This window comes from Mirounga leonina, unplaced genomic scaffold (genome assembly GCF_011800145.1).
Source record: "Mirounga leonina isolate KUSES-001 unplaced genomic scaffold, KU_Mleo_1.0 Mir_128, whole genome shotgun sequence".
Lineage (NCBI taxonomy): Eukaryota > Metazoa > Chordata > Mammalia > Carnivora > Phocidae > Mirounga > Mirounga leonina.
Genome location: NW_023270320.1, coordinates 19270472 through 19284379, shown reverse-complemented (window position 1 = coordinate 19284379; position 13908 = coordinate 19270472). Strand labels below are relative to the sequence as shown.

General features: G+C 39.1%; 1 protein-coding gene across 3 annotated transcripts in view; it reads left to right on the top strand.

Moving 5' to 3' along the window:
* Positions 1-9350: 9350 nt before the first annotated feature.
* Positions 9351-13908, top strand: part of MSR1 (macrophage scavenger receptor 1) — an 81751-nt gene continuing 77193 nt past the window's right edge. The window contains exon 1 of one of the 3 annotated variants that reach the window (XM_035004140.1): positions 9351-9487. In XM_035004140.1, coding sequence (XP_034860031.1) covers positions 9389-9487 — 99 coding nt within the window. In that variant the 5' untranslated portion in view covers positions 9351-9388. The remainder of the gene's footprint in view (positions 9488-13908) is intronic. The other 2 variants (XM_035004138.1, XM_035004139.1) reach the window with 2 other exon arrangements.

Below are 13908 nucleotides of genomic sequence, written 5' to 3'. Positions count from 1 at the left end.
CCTGAGAACTTTTTCTATATCCTTGCTTAATAAACTTCAATCACTTTACTCACTCTCCTTTGTCTGGGAGATTCATTCTTTGACTCCATGAAATAATAACCTAGCTCTCCCGAATCAGTGAGAGACAGTCTTACAAAACCCGCCTGTAGACAAAAGTGATTGGGCTTGTAATAAACGCCTCACTAAGCCTAACCAATCAGAGCTCGTTCCTGAAGTCTTTAAACCTAGAACCATTTATAAAATATGCTCTTTGATCAGAAGCAATATTGCATGGTATACATCAGTGTTCTTTTTGGTTTTTTTTTAAGATTTTTTGTTTATGTATTTGAGAGAGAGCATGAGTGGCAGGGGTGGGTGGGGGTTGCAGAGGGAGAAGCAGACTCCCCATGGAGCAGGGAGCCCAACAACGTGGGGCTGGATCCCAGGATCCTGAGATCATGACCTGAGCTTAAGGTAGTCGCTTAATTGGCAGAGCCACCCAGGTGTCCCTACATCAATGTTGAATGAGGGTGTCAGTGTATTTGCTGACTGTGGTGCTGGGAGAAGTATTGAAAGCAGGAGAAGCAACTCCAAATCCTAAACAAGTGTTTATCCTAGTGAGATCGGACATTCCTCCCTGGAAGAGGTCCAGTGTGATCAAGGTGCCATCAGATGACTGGTTGGGCCATATCGGGATGTTTCAGTGTTTTCATCTGCTGTTGACAAATCAAAAACTCAGTAGCATCAGTATCTGGATCAGCTGTGTTGAGAGAAAGCCCATGTTGTTCAGCCTATGAATCACTTCCATCCCTGTTGCAACATTACTTTGTGTATACAGTGGCTGGAGGATAAAGCTGACTTTCACCAGAGAAAGTCATCTTGTCAACCAGATTATTGGACAGCCATGGTGGATGCCCTCTAGTGGACATTTACATGGGAAATGAATGTTTTTGTGCCCTTGCCCATTCTGAAAATTTCATTCCCATGTCATTCCCCCTGAAATAACCACTTTGCAACATTAATATTTGATTGTGCCCTGATCTCACTAGTTCTCCCAGGGGTGCAATAGGGCTTTTGGATTACTATCCTGGTGGGAAGGGAAAAGTTTCTGTGGCTTCTATTTGACCCTTTCCACCAAGAGAGTTTTTACTCCACAGATCAAGAAATAAATATGAATTCTGCCAATTGTTAAATATATTTTCAATACACATTTTGTGTCTGGGGAAATAACCAGAGGATGGGTCTGTGGTCCCATTGGATCAACAATGAGAAGGACTTGGGCCAGGACAGTCCATAAGCACACAAAATAGCATGAGTTCTGAGCCTCTATTTAACAAGTTTCTGTAAGTCACCTTAATATATTGCCTCAATGCTCTGGAGATGGCGTCAAGGGAGGTTCATGATATAGTTGTTATTAACTGAATTGTGTTCTCCCAAACTTCAAATATTGAAGCCCTCACCCCTAGTACCTGAGAATGTGACTGTTTTGGAGATAGGGCCTTGAAAGAGGTGATTAAGGTAAAATGAGTCCTTAATCCAATATGACTAGTATCCTTATAAGAAGAGGAAATTTGAACACACAAAGAGATATCAGGGGAGTGTGAGCACAGAGGGATGAACATGTGAAAGAGAACCAAAAGGAGAGAGACATCAGGAGAAATCAAACCTTGATCACCTTATCCCACTGGGATAACCAATACCTTGATCTTGGACTTCAGACTCCAGAACTGTGAGAAGTAAATTTCTACTGTTTAAGCCATCCACTGTAGTGCTTTGTTATGGCAGCCCTAGCAAACTAATACAGTTCTGTATTCATATTCTACTTCTGGAAAAACAGACACAAACTTAGAGGCTTAAAAGAACATAAATTGATTTTCTTACAGTTCTATAGGTTGGATGTCCAAAATGGATCTTACTGGGCTAAAACTACATTATCAGCAGGGTTGCATTACTTTCTGGATATTGGAGGGGAAAATCTATGCCCTTGCCTTTTTTAACTGCTGGAAGGCACCCCCAGTCTTTAGCCTAAGACCTCTGCCTCCATTATCAAAGCCTGCAACCTTGTATGTCCCTGGCCATTCTTCCATTGACATATCACTTGCTATGATTTTCTTCTTCTGCTTCCCTTTTCTACTTTTAAGGATCCTGGTTATCACACTAGACCCACTCAAATAACCCAGAATCATTCCCCTATTTGAATGTCAGCTGCTCAGCAACCTTAATTCCATATGCAACCTTAATTCCCCTTTACTCTGTAACATAACATTGTCCTGGGAATTAGGATGTGGATGTCTTTCTGGGGGGAGGTCATTATTCTGCCTACCACAAGTCCTATGACCAGGTTTCTGGGTTGTTCCTCAAAGGGCCCATCATTTAAAAAGTAGCGGACTTTGTTAACTCTCGAAGTTCAGGAACTGGCTAAGATATTAAAATCCCACAATAGGGACGCCTGGGTGTCTCAGTCAGTTAAGTGTCTGCCTTTGGCTCAGGTCATGATCTCAGGATCCTGCATCAGGCTCCTTGCTCAGTGGGAAGTCTGCTTCTCCCTCTGCCTCTGCTTGCCCACTCCCCCTGCTTGTGCTCTCTGACAAATAAACAAAATCTTAAAAAAAAAAAAAAAATCCCCACAGTAATGAGAGCTAGGTTTCTGCCTACCAGACTAAAAAGTTTTCTGCTTATAAAGGTCATGAAGCTCCTTAAGAGGCCACCCAACATTCCTAGACAATATTTATTTCATTTCTAGACAACTAATAGGAGAGAACTCTCCTTTCTTTCACAGATCTCCTGCTGGGCTGCCCATCTGCCAAACCTCTTCAGAAGCCCAAGGTCAAGGAAGCCATTGGTTTTAGTACAGGAAGTTAAGCCTCTTGGGGAAAATAGAAGGGTGGAGCAAGGTGGCAAGTGGGTATGCAGTAGTAAATGCAAAAAATTCAAGCCCACCATCTCTCACATCAAGTCCATTATTGAGTCCCATTACATTTGCCTTTGAATATATCTCTTATCTCCTACTCCCCAATACCATTGACACCAGTCACATCCAGGCTGCCATCAACTTCCCCTGCACTTTTGCAACAACTTTCTAACTTTACTTGCACTCAATTGAACTTCCCACCTCCAATTTATTCTCCATGTTGCAAAGGCAACTTTCAAAATCCAAATGTGCCTCATTCACCCCACTACAAAATGGATGTCTTTCTGCTGCTCTTAAGATAAAGAAAAGCTCCTCAACCCACTGGCGCCCTACCTAACTCTCAGCCTTATCTGGACCTGGTTTACCACCTTTTGCTTTTTTGACCCCAGCTTCATTGGCCTTGCTTCGGTCTTTGGGTCTTTGATGTTCTTCATGTTCTTGTCTCCTTCAGGCATTTGAATGCACTTTTTCCACCCAGGACGTTCTTTCTTTCTTTCTCTTCAGCAATTCAGCTTCCACTCCTTCTTCGAAAGATAGGTGTTTTTTTCTGAGTTCTTGGACTAACTAGATACGCAGTATTGCTGTTTGCCTCACTACACATCACCGCCTCCCCATTTTGTCTTTCCTGCTCCCCAGAGGAGATGCCAGAAACTTCATTGTTCAGAATCACCTTCCCCGGGTGCCTGGGTGGCTCAGTTGGTTAAGCGACTGCCTTCGGCTCAGGTCATGATCCTGGAGTCCCGGGATCGAGTCCCGCATCGGGCTCCCTGCTCGGCAGGGAGTCTGCTTCTCCCTCTGACCCTCCTCCCTCTCATTCTCTCGCTCTCAAATAAAAAAAAAAAAAAAAAAAAGAATCACCTTCCCCAAAAGGCTCCTGGTTAGAGTCTGTGGTGGTCTCAAGAGATGTGAAAGGCGAAAGACAAATGAAGAGCTCTTCGTTCTCTGATAATATTTCTGTCATTTTAAACTGAGGTTTCACTCTGAGAAAAAGAGGATACAGAACAGGGGAAATTGCTATACAGTAAATCTCCACTTTGCTGCAATTCCCTTGGCTATGGTACAAGTCCCGTGCTCTTTTTGAGCACCTGGGCTGCCATCTTATATTTCCAGGAGACTTCTGGGTAAGAAATCGCTTAATGAATTTTGCTTAGGCATCAGTTGACACTTTTACCAATTTTAAGCTTATTTAAACCACATGGGTCTGCCACTTGAATTCTGAAGCTACACTTCCCTAAACTCAGGGCAATGTGCATTCATGTTTTTAAAATATCACTTAAAAATGAGCTCACATTTACTTTTTTTTTCCAAACTGGTATTTTTGTGTCATTAAGACATGAATCATGAGGAAAGGGTGAATCGTTAATGTTGCTTTGGGGAGACAGCTGAGCTTGCAAGGAAATTAGTCACTAGTATGTTGTGTGCCCTCTACCCCCTCCACTTCCCTAAGGGCCCAAGGACTGCGTGACTTTTAGGCCTTGGCAGGCACTTTCTTTTTAGCCTGTCTTTTAATTTTGTGTTGAAAGTTAGAGATGGTAGATCTGGTAATAGGAACTGAGGTTAACAGGCCTGTTAGTGTGAGCTTTTATGATGAGCTGGCTAGGAATTGGGTTGTGCTTGTATCTGTCACTGTCTGAGGCTGAAAATCCCCCTACTCTTCCTTGTTTTTGTCTCCTCTGCTACCTTTGGTTTCCCTACACACTTCCCTTAAAAAAGGACCTTGAAGCTCTTTGAGCCTTAATTCACGGGTATCACCCTGCAGCCTGGTGGCTGGGGTGGTAAAGTATTCGAGAAGGGAAGTGTTCCATAATCCACGACTAAATCCCAGCTCCTGCCCCGGACTGCACCCCTCACACCTGTTCTTTAGCTCCCCCCCCTCCCCACGTCTGCCTCCAGGACGCGAAGGAGGCTGGAGTTGGGTGATTACCCTCCAGCCTGGCCAGGTGAGATGAGGCTCTGGTGAAGTCTTTATTGTGGAGAATGCTCTGGGTGTGTTTAAAAATGGTTACTTTCCCCCTCCCTCCGCCTGAGGCACCCGGTGATTTCCCTTGGCTCTTCCCTATAACAACCTGGTGGGGTTACTGGAGGTCAAGCCCAGAAAAGTGTGAGGGGTCCTTAGGATTTCAGCCCCAGGAGTCTCTGACCGTAGTCCTCATTAGTCCTCCAACAGTTTGTCAAAATTGCCAGTTCTGTGTCCTCACTAGTTTGTGGCTCCAGAGGCTTCTGCTCCAGGTAAGCTGACCTCAGCGGTGTGCCTTTGTGCTTACCTCTCTAAAATGTGGGTGGCCCTTTGCCCCAAGACCTCAGTTCTCTGATGGCCCCAAGAAAAGTCATTGGTTTTCAGTGTGCTCAGCTTTTTTCTTTTTTTTTTTTTTGGTTTTTGTTTTTCGTTTTGTTTTCAAATTTTAGGTTTTGGTTTTGCTTTGTTTTCAGCTTTTTTCTTGGCGTTGGAACATGGATGATGACTACCAAGCTTTTCAGATGTTGAGGCTGGACCTAGAAACCTTTCATACACTTTCTTTTTTTTTTTTTATTTTTTTTATACACTTTCTTTTAAAACCTAAGTGTGGTAAAGTGCATTGTTTCTCAAAAGAAAGTAATTATATTGGTCCCTCCATCTCACTGAGGGTTGATATTTTATTACAATTTTATGTTAAAACAAACATAAATTTAGATCTAAATTCTATGGAATTTAGGAATTTAGATCTGTAGTTCCTAACCAACTTTGAAATACATTTGTAAGTCAAATTAAAACTCCTACAAGAGGAGCGACTGTGTGGCTCAGATCATGATCCCAGGGTCCTGGGATCGAGCCCCGCATCGGGCTCCGCGGGAAGCCTGCTTCTCCCTCTTCCACTCTCCCTGCTTGTGTTCCCTCTTTCGCTGTGTCTCTCTCCGTCAAATAAATAAAATCTTAAAAAAAAATCCTACAAGAATACTAAAACTTTAATCAACAATGTCACTTTAAGATTGTGTGGTTGAACCAAACATTTTTTAAGATTTTATTTTTATTTATTTGAGAGAATGAGAGAGAGCACACAAGCCGGGGTGGGGGGCAGAGGGGCAGAGGGAGAAGCAGACCCGGCTGAGCAGGGAACCGGATGTGGGGTTCCATCCCAGGACCCTGAGATCATGACCCTAGCCGAAGGCAGATGCTTAGTGAACTGAGACACCCAGGCATCCCAAACCAAAACATTTTTATTAGATTTCATAAAAAGAAGGTACTGCTCCGTTCTGATACCATACTTAGTCTCTTTTAACTTCAATGAATACTTCAGTAGGAAACTTCTGTTTATATAAAATGTTACTGATAACATTAAGGCTTTTCTTTTTTTCTGTTTATAATCATCAAACAAAGGTCTGCTAGAATGCAGTTTTTCTGTCTTTTTTTTTTAAGATTTTATTTACTTGAGAGAGTGAGCGAGATAGCGAGAGAACATGAGTGGGGAGTGGGGAGAGGGAGAAGGAGGCTCCCTGCTGAGCAAGGAGCCCAATGTGGGGCTCAATCCCAGGACCCTGGGATCATGATCGGAGCCGAAGGCAGCCGCTTAACCGACTGAGCCACCCAGGCGCCCTAGAATGCAATTTTTTAATATCAGTTTTGATGAAGTAGATTTTGGTAGTTCTTAAATGCATTATATTCACATGGAGAGATGCATCCATTGCAACATTATGGAAACTTGTATTTAAATCACAACTTTGGGTTCAGAATATAATTTGCAAATTTATCACATAAATATAAGGTATAGCTTACCTTATAACTAATGACCTGTTGCAATTTTAGATATATAAAAGTGTCTCTTAATGAGTGTAAAATATATATATATTTTTAGTTCAGCATGCATACCTCTACCACAGTGAGCCTCATGAAACTGAAGTCAATTTTTTCCAGCCCATTTTTCTATTTAATTGTAAAACTTTATTTGCACATTGGCATAATATTATATAGCCTTCATGCTAGACACATACATTCATAATCAACCTAAATGAAGCCATTGGAATCCCAGGACAGTAACTGATAGTAAAGCCACTATGTAGATGGTCTGGTATGTACCCATGTTTGTGGTTTGTTTTCCAAGACCCCTGAGAATACATACACTGATCTCAGACAAAAAAAAAATGTGTCTTTCACCTACTTTTGAAATCAGACTTAACTGGGTTAGAGTACCAGCTCTGATGACTCATAGTTCTATGATCTTGACCAGTTTACTTAATACCTCTAAGGCTCAATTTCCTTTTTTTTTTTTAAAGCTTTTATTTAGTTATTTGAGAGAGAGGGAGAGAGAGAGGATGAGAGAGGGAGAGCAGGAGAGGAGGGAGGGTCAGAGGGAGAAGCAGACTCCCCCCCACCCCAGGAGGGAGCCCGACGTGGGACTCGATCCCGGGACTCCAGGATCATGACCTGAGCTGAAGGCAGTCCCTTAACCAACTGAGCCACCCAGGCGTCCCTCTAAGGCTCAATTTCTTAATTGGGAAAATGACCTAACAAAGTTGCTGTGAAATCAAATGGAATGATGAATGTAAAGCTCCAACTCCTTGACATTCCTTGTGTTCTTTCGATTAATCATCAGCTTGACTTGAACGTTTTCCACCTAGTTCTCTGGTAGGGCATCTTCCATATAGTAAGACCTAATAGCTAATATTGTTATGTAGTATAATATTAATATATACATATATATATAGTTGACTCTTGAACAACATGGGGGTTAGGGACACTGACTTTCCACCCCCTCCAACACACCTGAAGATAATCATCTAAGTTTTGACTCCCCCAACACTTAACTACTAATAGCTTACTATTGACTGGAAGCCTTAACAATATTGTAAACAGTGGATTAACACGTGTTTTGTATGTTTTGTGTATTATATACCATATTCTTGCAATAAAGTATGCTAGAACAAAGAAAATATTATTAAAATCATAAGGAAGAAAAATACATTTATGGTACTATACTGTATTTATTGAAAAAATATCCATGCATGAGGAGACCCGTTTTGTTCAAACCCATTTTGCTTAAGGGTCATCTGTAATGTGTGTGTGTGTGTGTGTGTGTGTGTATACACAAATACACGGAGATAGTGTGGCTGAGGATTGTGGAAGTAATCAAATAGAGAAGTGATTCACATTGTGGAAGTAAAAATACATACATGCGATATCACAGAGACATCCTAGAAATATAGTCCACTTGGACAGAAATAAATCTCATTAGGAGAAGATTTTGGAAAGTTAATGTCTTAGCTTGTTATCCCAGAGTCTGACTTTTCTAATCACACAGTGTTGACAGAGGCACATAAATTTAACAATATACGAAGGGGTTCTTAAACTGCCGATTTTTTAAGATGCCAAAAGGACCATATTCTATAATATGATGTATTTACAAATGATTATAAAGGAAATAGAGTTCTGATGTCATCTCCAGTTCCTCTTCACTAAGAATTTGGCGATAAATTTAAACTAATGTGGTTAAGGAGTAGCCTAACAGCCTTCACGCTGAGTCAGTTTGCACCCATGTCTGTGATCCTAACTTCTTGTCGAGAGCTGCCTGGCTCAGCGGCTCTGCTGCTTGCTTGAACGTCCCTGGTAGTATTACTGTTAGCCTTTAAGAATGGCTGAATGATACTGGTATTTACTGTCTCCCAGACACTGTGTGCATTGTTCCTGCACCTGCAGTCTTTCTACCAGGCTAGTGTCTTCTGAGATAGTGTTCTGTGGTGTCCGTGGGCATCATGGCAAGACTGTTTTGGCAGTCTCTTTATAGGAAGTATGATCCTTCCCTGTTTGGAAAACCAAGAAGTTTCTACAAAACAGCAACAGTCTCCCCCAGAAGAATTAGATCTAAATTAGTTCATTAATATATGTTTTTTTGTGTGTGTCTCAACTGGAATTTGAATGTGATTAAATGAGATGCAAAGTGTAAATTCTGACAGGGTGGTAGAAGGTGAAGGAACTTTTTTCCTCAAACCCCATGCCTGAGACCTCTTTCCTTCACTACACTCCTGGGGAGATCAACAAATTGTTAAGTGCTCAAAAGAGATCTATAAATAACGTTAACATCAGTCTAGATAGAGCTGAGAAGTGAGCATTATCGGATTATTACTTTTACTTAGTAGGTATCCATATCTTTCCCTCATGTGTGTTGTGTTTGAAGCTAGAGATGAGTGGGATTGAGTCTTCTCTCAATGTAGAATATGAAAGAGAAGGTAATTAGGATTAATAGAAGATAAAGAGATAATAATAATAGAAAATGAGGATGTTATAGAAGGCATCCAGATTTTACAAAAAGGGAAAAATTAATCCGATGCACATCATGGACCCTGTTACAATAACCCTTTGTTTCTTTTTCATTTTACTTCTCTTTTCTTTTGTAATGTCCTAACTGGGAAGAGGAACGAGTTATCTTACAAATGTAGATTTCGCAAACTTGTGCACTGATGAGAGTACTATTAAAATGCATTGTTAAGAAAAATTTTCAGCACACAAATGTGTCATTTCCTTTCTTCATGGACCAGATGCTGAAATACTATGTGATAAAGATTTTAGGTCTCAACTGTAAAGAGAGAGAAGTGGATAAATCAGTGCTGCTGTCTTTAGGACAAACGGTAAAAGAAGTTTATTTAAATGTTTTTCCAAAATTGCTTCTATTGATTATATGTGTCTGCTCTGTGTCTGTGTGTGTTTGTGTGTTTGTGTGATAGGTGAGATGTATAAACATGTATGTATATATGTTTATACATATATGTTTCTATATATATAATCGATAATTTTTGGTAGAATTTCTTATCCTATCACTAATAATTTGGTCTGGTTGTTTCAATGATAAAAAAATAGACATTTCTGCTAGGTTTTCTGTGAATGAAAAAAATGTATGTGTGTGCATAAATATATATGGAATATACTAAATACTTTGTAGGTTAAACTAGAAAGAAATTTTGGGCATTTAACTGTCCATATTTTTAAAAGAATTATTGACCTTATTCAAAATATGATTGAGGGTATTTTAATTAGCCTCATTTCCTTACTTGTCATATAATACCTATTACTACCTGTATTTGCTTATATAACAAATATTGCTTGGATATTTAAGCACTTGGCTGAACTAGACATAGGGAAGGGATCAGAAAAATAGAATATGGTCTATCTGCAGGAAGTTCATGATCTAAGGCAAATAGGCATAATATAATTTAAGCACCTTAACTAGTTGTAAGAGTGCTATAGATAACTACTCTGGGAATGTAGGAGAGGCCAGAATTACTTAGGGGCAAAGGGTTTGAGAAGGTCTTCATGGAGATGTTTAAATTTAGGTTCATCTTGAAGAATGGGTGAGATTTACACAGCATAAAATGGGGGTTAGCATTCTCATTAGCCATGTGAGAATAGTAATAGAAAAATCACAGAACTGTGATTGTAAATGTTTTATGCAGTATTTAGGAGCTAGTATTCTGCAAGTACAGTGCCTATATTTAGATCCAAGCCTCCCTACTTCCTAGTTGTGTAACATTAACTAGTTATTTAAACATTATGGGTCTTAGTTTCCTAGCCTTGTAAAATGGAGAAAATACTGCTGTATGCCTCATGGAGAGTCTGTGAGGGTAAAAAGAAGAAAAGTCCATATAAAAAAAAAATGGTACTTAAAAATAATTATTTACTGATGGTTACCTGTGTACCGGGCAATTTATAAAAATAATATGTTTTCTTAATAATTCTCAGACCGATCTTATAATCCTATTTTACATATATAAAGGAAGTGCAATCAAATAAATTGAAATATTTGCTAATGGTCACAGAGCTACGAAATGGCACAACCAGTATTCAGACCTAGACTTCCAATTCAGGGATGAATTCACTACCAAGGATGAGCATCAGTGGCATCAGGCACAATATGGATATTTCCATTCTCACCTTAATCCCTTTTATGGATATATCCCTCAAGTATAGAGCTATTGGTTTTACAAATACATTAATTCTATTCTCGTTCATATATATTTTTGACTTTTCATACAAAATCAGAGTTTTTGTTTTTAAATAATAAGAAAGTTTACAGAGTTCTTATTTACCCAAAATCTTAAAGATAAAATTAAGGGTTTGATAATAAATCTGAATGGGGAACACCTTAGAAGAAAAGAATGTACATTAAATATATATTACATATAAAGACTTTATTCATATCCATATAAAGGAAGTTCCACTGGGGATGTACAAGCAATTGATATGAATAAACAAAAACCTAAGAAGGAAAATAAAATATATAATAATAAAAAATAATTACATGAACTATCTCTCCCACACTAATAGTAAATAAGACAAATAAAAGCCACCTTGAGATATCATTGAACTCCTATCAAAATCTAAATGATTCTAAAATAAATATTATTACGGAATAATGGTTAATTTGGCTTAAAACTGCCATATTCATATATGACTGGAATCTTTGTAAATTTGTATGATCTTTTTAAAGAGTAGTCAGGCAGTAGATACCAGGAAGTTTAAGATAATTTTTCTTTCACCTGGTAGTTCAACATATAGTGAATTATCCTAAAGAAATATTTAAAAGAAAAAAAACTAAATTATGAAAATATTGGGAGGCAAGATGGCAGAGGACTGGGGGACTCCATTTCAACTGGTCCCCTGAATTTAGCTAGATATCTACCAAGCCACTCTGAACACCTATGAAATCAGCCTGAGAGATAAGATTATATGTCTGGATCTCTACGGGGGCAGAGGATCATCAGTTGAGAGGTACGAAAGACGGAGGTGTGATTGCTTGGAGAGATGTTGGAGGATAAACAGAATGGGGGGGGACCACCAGAAGCTAGCCTTTGGAAAGTAATACCCCAGTGCAAAAGCGTCCTGTTCCTGGGGACCACCGATAGCTTGGAGAGCGGTGGCCGAGGGTCGGGAAGGGACTGATAACAGGGCTTAAACAGAACACAGGGGCTTAAGGGGCAAACTCTGGGACCAGGTGGCCACAGAGCATCATCAAGATAAACAGCTTCTGTACAGCAGAAGAAACAGTCAACAAAACAAAAAGGCAACCCACGGAATGGGAGAAGATTTTGCAAATGATACTACAGACAAAGGGCTGATATCCAAGATCTATAAAGAACTTCTCAAACTCAACACCCCAAAAACAAATAATCAAAGTCAATAAATGGGCAGAAGACATGAACAGAGACTTTTCCAAAGAAAACATACAAATGGCTAACAGACACATGAAAAAATGTTCATTGTCATTAGCCGTCAGGGAAATTCAAATCAAAACCACATTCAGATAACCACCTTACACCAGTTAGAATGGCAAAAATTGACAAGGCAAGAAACAACAAATGTTGTAGAGGTTGTGGAGAAAGGGGAACCCTCTTACCTGTTGGTGGGAATGCAAGTTGGTACAGCCACTTGGGAAAACTGTGGAGGTGCCTCATAAAATTAAAAATAGAGTTACCCTATGACCCAGCAATTGCACTACTGGGTATTTATCCCAAAGACACAGATGTAGGGAAAAGAAGGGCCATATGCACCCCAATGTTCATAGCAGCAATGTCCACAATAGCCAAACTGTGGAAAGAGCCGAGATGCCCTTCAACAGATGAATGGATAAAGAAGATGTGGTCCATATATACAATGGAATATTACTCAGCCATCAGAAAGGATGACTACCCAACTTTTGCATCAACGTGGATGGGACTGGAGGAGATTATGCTAAGTGAAATAAGTCAAGCAGAGAAAGTCAATTATCATATGGTTTCACTTACTTGTGGAACATAAGGAATAGTATGGAGGACATTAGGAGAAGGAAGGGAAAAATGAAAGAGGGGAAATTGGAGGGGGAGACGAATCATGAGAGACTACGGACTCTGAGAAACAAACTGAGGGTTTTAGAGGGGAGAGGGGTGGGGGGCTGGGTTAGCACGGTGATGGGTATTAAGGAGGTATTGCATGGAGCACTGGGTGTTATATGCAAACAATGAATCATGGAACACTACATCAAAAACTAATGCTATACTGTACGGTGACTAACATAAAATTAAAAAAAATAAATTTTGATTAAAAAAAGAAAATATTTATAACATCATCATCTATATTAGTAAAACACTGCCCTCCAAAAGAGAAGGAAAAAATTTCTTAAAAATTACATTATAGAAAAATGACTACATAAGTAGGGTAGATACATTTGATGAATTATTATTTGGCCCATAGGTTTAAATTTGAAGAAAAAGATCATTTGAAGTATAAAAATATTGGTATGATTTTAAGGGAAATATATAAGACCAGATGGTATCAACTATGTAACATGGATACATATGTACAAAGACTGAAATTTCATCTGAAAAATGAAGGTGTTTTTTCTTATGTAAAGATGATGGGATGACAGAATTTTTTTTTTTTTAATTGAAGTATAGGTACAGTTGACATACAACATTATATTGGTTTCAGGTATACAATATGATGATTTGGCATTTATGTACATTACAGAACGATCACCATGATAAGTCTAGTTACCATCTGTCATCATACAAAATTATTACAGTATTGACTGTATTCCCTATGCTGTACTTTACATCCCTAGTGACTTATTTTATACTGGAAGTTTATACCTCTTAATCCCCTTCACCTATTTTGCCCACCCCCCTGTTCCCTTCCCCTCTGGCAACTATTGGCTTGTTCTCTGTATTTATGAGTCTGTTTCTGTTTTGTTTATTGCTGGTTTATTTGTTTTGTGAAATTGTGGTATTTGTCTTTCTCTGTATGACTTATTTCACTGAGCATAATATCCTCTAGTTCTATCCCATGTTGCCACAAATGGTAATATTTCATTATTTTTTATGGCTGAGTAATATTCCATTATACATTTATATATATATATAATATATAAAAGAAGTACATCTTTATCCATTTATCTATTGATGGACACTTAGGTTGCTTACATATCTCTGCTATTGTAATTACAGTGAACAAAGTGGTGCATATATCTTTTCGAATTAGTGTTTCCGTTTTCTTCAGATAAACACCCAGAGGTGGAAAT